Source organism: Larimichthys crocea, chromosome VII (genome assembly GCF_000972845.2).
Source record: "Larimichthys crocea isolate SSNF chromosome VII, L_crocea_2.0, whole genome shotgun sequence".
In the NCBI taxonomy this organism is placed as follows: Eukaryota; Metazoa; Chordata; class Actinopteri; family Sciaenidae; genus Larimichthys; species Larimichthys crocea.
This window is the reverse complement of record NC_040017.1, coordinates 8,571,336-8,577,087: the sequence shown is the minus strand read 5'-3', so window position 1 is coordinate 8,577,087 and position 5,752 is coordinate 8,571,336. Positions and strand designations below refer to the sequence as shown.

The 5,752-nt window shown below is 43.1% G+C and overlaps 1 protein-coding gene across 1 annotated transcript; it reads left to right on the top strand.

Annotated features, from left to right (window-relative positions):
• Positions 1-633: 633 nt before the first annotated feature.
• On the top strand, positions 634-5,050 carry phox2a (paired like homeobox 2A). Its single transcript, XM_027280083.1, has 3 exons — positions 634-1,363; positions 2,653-2,840; positions 3,037-5,050. The coding sequence occupies exons 1-3, from the start codon at positions 1,141-1,143 to the stop codon at positions 3,523-3,525; spliced, it is 900 nt and encodes a 299-aa protein (XP_027135884.1). The 5' UTR covers positions 634-1,140; the 3' UTR covers positions 3,526-5,050.
• The last annotated feature ends 702 nt before the right edge of the window (positions 5,051-5,752 follow it).

Below are 5,752 nucleotides of genomic sequence, written 5' to 3'. Positions count from 1 at the left end.
AAACTAATCTTATATGATATTGCAAAAAAAAACAAACAAAAAAAACAATCAAACATTATTATCACAGAAGAGGAGAAGGATGGTGTATGTTTTGTCACTTTTATTCAGATTTTTAAATCTTTAAATGTTAATGGAGGCCTGTGTTAACGCTGCTGGATTCAAACCCTCAAATGTCCCATTCAGTCCCAGGCTTTATGTCCAAATATAAAGATTATTTTAAAAAGGCATAAAGTAAACCTGTTAGGCCGGGCTGAGGGTTGAATCACAGCTGGAGCATCACTTCAGTTCAGCAGCATTAGAGGGTGGAAATATGAATAGGAGACAATAAGCGTGTTACATCTGTACTTGCGGACTTCATGGTCTGATTAAATATGATATGTTGTGAGAAAAAAATAGTGACGCTTCAGTTTTGGTCATATTTGTGCCGAGAGGAACAGAGACTGAACTCACCAGAGTTAGAAGCGTCCAAAAAAATAAAAATAAGGAAGGATTATTGTTGGGAATAATTGTTTTAAACTGAGGAGCTGCTGGTTTTTAGGCTCGTGATTTAACTCTGCTGACACCTGCGAGCTCGCGATGCTGTGGAGCGCGTGGGCGGTGCAGTGAGAGAGAGAGATGGGAGGAGGAGGAGGAGGAGGGCAGTCCGTGTCCACGCTCACTCACTGGTGGCATTGTCATGGAAACTAGACCACCGCCTCGCTATTGTCTCGCGCTCTGCCAAGTTTATTATAAACACCGCGCGAGCCGCAGCGCGCTGTCAAACGGAGCGCGAGAGCAGAGCGAGCTGCAGTCCCGGGAGGAAGAGTGAAGACAGACAGAGAGACAGAGAGAGAGAAAGAGAGAGAGAGAGAGGACCAGGAGGAAAGTGAAGTAAAAGAGAGTGAAGCTGTAGAGAAAAAGAGAGAGGAGACATCTGGATTATCCACCGAGAAAAGCGTAAAAACTGTGAGATATACGCACGCGGCTGACGGGAGTTTGGGAGAGACGCACCAACAGCTCTTGGAGATACTGGAGAGACATCTCTGCCCGCTTTGAACATTAACATCCCCCTGAAATTAAAAGGCACCACAAAGCTCTCCAGCTCAGAGTCCCCCCCTCGTCGTTTCTTTAGCAGCCCGGTGTTTGCACCGGCTGATCTCCATGTATAAGATGGATTACTCCTACCTGAACTCCTATGACTCCTGCATGGCGGCCATGGAAGCGTCGGCCTACGCGGACTTCAGCTCTTGCAGCCAGGCCAGTTCCTTCCAGTACAACCCGATCCGGAGCGGACCCTTCTCCAACCCGGGCTGCACTCCGCTGAGCACGGCCAGCTGCACCCTGGGAGCCCTGCGGGAGCACCAGCCCACTCCTTACTCCTCAGGTACAGGAGCCTCCGTGTTATTCTGCTGAGGGTGCACAGATCTCTGAATAGGACGAAAAAAAGATTAGAACAAAGATCATATGAGTAGGAAATTATTTTTTTTAAAGCAAGAAAAGATTACAGAAGAGTTATCCCACATTTCCTCTGGTGTAAGCTTCAATCAATGTACTTAAATAAAATATTCAATTGTCAGCTCTATTTTTCATTACAGATGAATAAAACCTACAGTTTATTACATACCTAAATGATTTTATTTTTTATCTTATTAAACATATTTAAATGCATATTAACATGCCGAATCAGTGCAATAATTAACATGTTAATGTTATTAAATGTTTTGTGATGAAAAGCCATAAAATAATTTTAAAGGTGAAACATTGTATTTCTATATAAATGAGTAGGACAATAAATCATATATGCATGCGTCAGACATAATAAATCAGAGCACTGTTACAAGGCTTATAATAATAATAATGATGATAATAATACCAATTATGACAGCCCCAATCTTAATAATAATAATAATAATAATAATAATAATAATAATAAATATAACTTAACACCTGCCTGTTAGCCATACAGGCCTCCTCACACCTGACTCTTTTGTCTTATTCTTTAAGTTAAATTCAAATTTTAAACTCAATCTCATTTTGTTCGTTCTTTTCTTAAAGCAGTGAAACTCTGACTGACTTCATGTGACAGATTTACAGACAGACACAGATTTAAACACTTGCTTTGCGTGTTGTGACATGTCTATAACTCAAAAAATAACCTCATTACATCTTCAACTCAAATTCTGTTTATACTGATTAAAGTTCACATTTATTGAACATTGACATTTTTATAAATTCAAATTACCTTAGTTTTAAACCGACAACTCATTTGAGTAATTGGGATAAAACAAAATTCTAAACAACAACAACAAAGAAAAAATGTATTTAAAGATAAATAAAATGGAAATTCAAAAGAGTTGTGAATGGACTACAGCAGGATTTTGCCTTTTCAACATTTTGTTATAAATGTGTCTTTTTTATTTTACTCCTCGGTCGGTTCTGATTGGCTCTGAGCAAAATGCAATTAATTCATCAATGAATTAATCGCTCGTCGCCTGACGGAAAATAGTTGATTATAAATTATCGATAAATGATTTTTTTAAAAAAAGATCTCCTGATAAACCCGACGCGGTAAATTTACGCAGGGCCTCTCTGCGTTTATAACGTGGCCTCCGTCGCTCACTCCGCCTGAATGTTGCTATTCGGCCATTAAACAGATTTTCATTTTTGTCTCAGTCCCCTACAAGTTTTTCTCGGACCCCTCCGGCCTGAACGAGAAGAGGAAGCAGCGGCGCATCAGGACCACCTTCACCAGCTCCCAGCTGAAGGAGCTGGAGCGAGTCTTTGCCGAGACGCACTACCCGGACATCTACACCCGAGAGGAGCTGGCGCTGAAGATAGACCTGACCGAGGCCCGAGTACAGGTGAGAGGAGCAGGCTTTCATTCTTATACTTAAAACACCATTTGTCTGCTATCATCATGTTATCTGACATTTTAATTTGTGACTCCACCTGTCTGTCCATCCATCCATCCATCCATCCATCCATCCATCCATCCATCCATCCCTCTTCATCTGTCTCTAATTCAATATTAATCTGACCTCTGTCTGTGTTTAACAGGTGTGGTTCCAGAACAGGCGTGCCAAGTTTCGCAAGCAGGAGCGTGCAGCCAACGCCAAGGCCAACAGTTCTGGTGGCACCCCGGGCAGCACCAGCAGCACCAGCTCTGGAGGCAAGAAGAGCGGAGAGCCAAGATCTTCATCAGACGATGATGAGTCTAAAGAGTCCACCTGCAGCCCCACACCTGACAGCACGGCCTCCCTGCCGGGCTCGGGCAATGGAAATTTGGGCAGCCCCGCCAGCCTGAGCCCCAGCCCTGCTCCTGCCAACAGCGGCTACAACTCCAGCTCTCCGGTTCTCCAGGGGCTGAAGCCACCCAGCTGGACCAGTCTGGGGCCATCCAACCCGGCTGTGGCCCAGCCTGCCGTCCAGACTCAGGAGATTCTGAAGGCCTGGCAGCCGGCGGACAGTATGACCGGGCCCTTTGCCGGAGTCCTGTCCTCCTTCCACAGAAAACCCAACCCCACCATCAAGACGAATCTGTTCTGAAGCACAGAGGAAGAGAACACGAGAAACAGACATTGTGTGGTGTACTGGAACAGTGAGGAGTTTATAGCTTTGGTTGGGAGAGTCAGGACTTGTCCATAATAAGGCTGAATTCAACCGGTGCAGTCTGCTGTAGTTCAGCGAGGCCTTCTCTTAAAGAAAAAAACTGTCAAACTCAAAGTTCAGATAATAAAGTCAAAGGTCTGGTCACCTTCTCTTGATCCAAACTATTATGCAACTGCACATTATACCTGGACATGGTCAGATTCCTTCCTACGATGACTGTAACTCTTCAGATTCACCTTTAAATCAGAGCTGTTCATACAAGAAATCACTCTTCCTCAGATAAAACTAAAAGATGTACAGGCCCTTAAAGCTCACAGTGTCAAAAGGATGTTTGTGTGCAGCTGATTCAGAACTGCTTTGACTGGTAAACACATCAGATATGTATACACAAATCGCTTTTCCTGCATCTTTTCTTGCACCCTTCAACTCACATTCCCACACTCACTGCATCACAAACAAAGCCTGTCGTGCACTCGGACAGCCACAGCGGCGGCGGCTCTGATGAGCATGGTGGTCAGGTACGAGTTTAAAGTAGAAAACTAAACATCACGCTCCAGTCTCTGCTTGGGAAACGAAACAAACTAACTTTTACCCTCAAGCACAACTTCTTCTAAGCCCCCAGACACACAGACTCCCACCAGAAGGGGGAACAGGGTCCCCTTAAATCTCTTTGCCGAGCAGAGCAGAGCACCCCAAAATCCAATTAAGGCAGCCGGGTCCAGACCAGACACCTCCCCAGTTCATCCCTTCTTTCTCCTTTACTGTATCAAGTCCTGACTCCCCCTACTCTCATCCTCAATGTGACCCCCCCTACCCTACCACAACCACCACAACCAGGCTTTATGGTCCCATCCCTTCACACTCTCTGTCCCCATCATGCCTTTCTCCATCAAACAGTGGGCACTTTGTTCAAATTCAGCAAAGGAAAGACAGCTTGAGACTTTGTGCATTTTCCTGCCCTGTTCTTTGGGTGACGAGAGCAGAGTGTAAACCTACAAAACCGTCAACCTAATTAGAACTGACTTGTGCTGTTGGCATCATGGTACTACTACTGGTTTCTCTCCGTCATCACTGACCGGAGAGTTTTTTTCTGATGATTTCTCCTGCTGGATTGGATGGGAAAGGAGTTTGTTCAGCAGGCAGTGCTTCAGTCGGCGTTAAGAACTCATCACCTGCTCTGACTCTTAAATCACTTTCATTAACTCTCCCTCGGCCGACAAATACGGGGCGATCTTTCTCAGAAACGCAACGCAAGCTGGTTGAAATGTTGGCAATATATATAGAGAGAGAGCGATGCAGACAGTTGCTGGAGTTTTCTACTGTGTGTTCATTATTACTCTGATTTTGTTCCTGTTGTCCCTTCCACATGATGTTTGTACGTTCTTCCACCTTGCAAAGTTGGCTTGTGTGTATCATCCCTATTTTATTTTGTTGCAAATTACTGGAACTTTTTCTGGAAGATTTCAGAGCTGATTTTTTTTTTCCAGGGGGGGTGGGAGGGTTTAATCCAGAAATCTACTCAAAAAGGTGAAAAAAAACAAACAAAAAAAAAACATGTATTTATTAATATTCTTTATTATGTCAATGAGAAACCCACATATTTCTTTGAACTGCTCCATGAAATTTTGTGACTGTAAATTCCGTAATTAGTAATATAAATATTAGGTAGCTTTTTTTTTTTTTTTTTGGTTTTATTTCTCTCATGTTGCTTTACAGATTTATTTCATCGCAGAGCATCTTGTCTCACAGACCAACACGTTCCATGAAAACTATGAATCGACAGAAGCTCTAGTGAATGAGAAGTTATAGCACTACTCTGAATATTCTAATAAATCTACATTATGGAAGCACTACGTGACGAGTTTAAGGATCTGCTTTCTTGTGGCGAACGGAGTGATGAAGTAAGTGTTTGTGTGTGTGTGTGTGTGTGTGTGTGTGTATGTTACGTGTAAATTCAGACACTGAGGTACGAGCTCCTGAAATCGTGGTTAAATAAAAATGTAACTGACTGTCACTTATTTTAAATTTTTACCGTACACTTTCTCCCTTTCCTTTAATGATGCAGGTCTACAGCTCACGGAGCATAACTCTTTCATCCTGTCAGCTTTTCCCTGCAGATGACAAAAAAAAACAGCAAGGAAATGAGTGAATCTATAAAATAAGG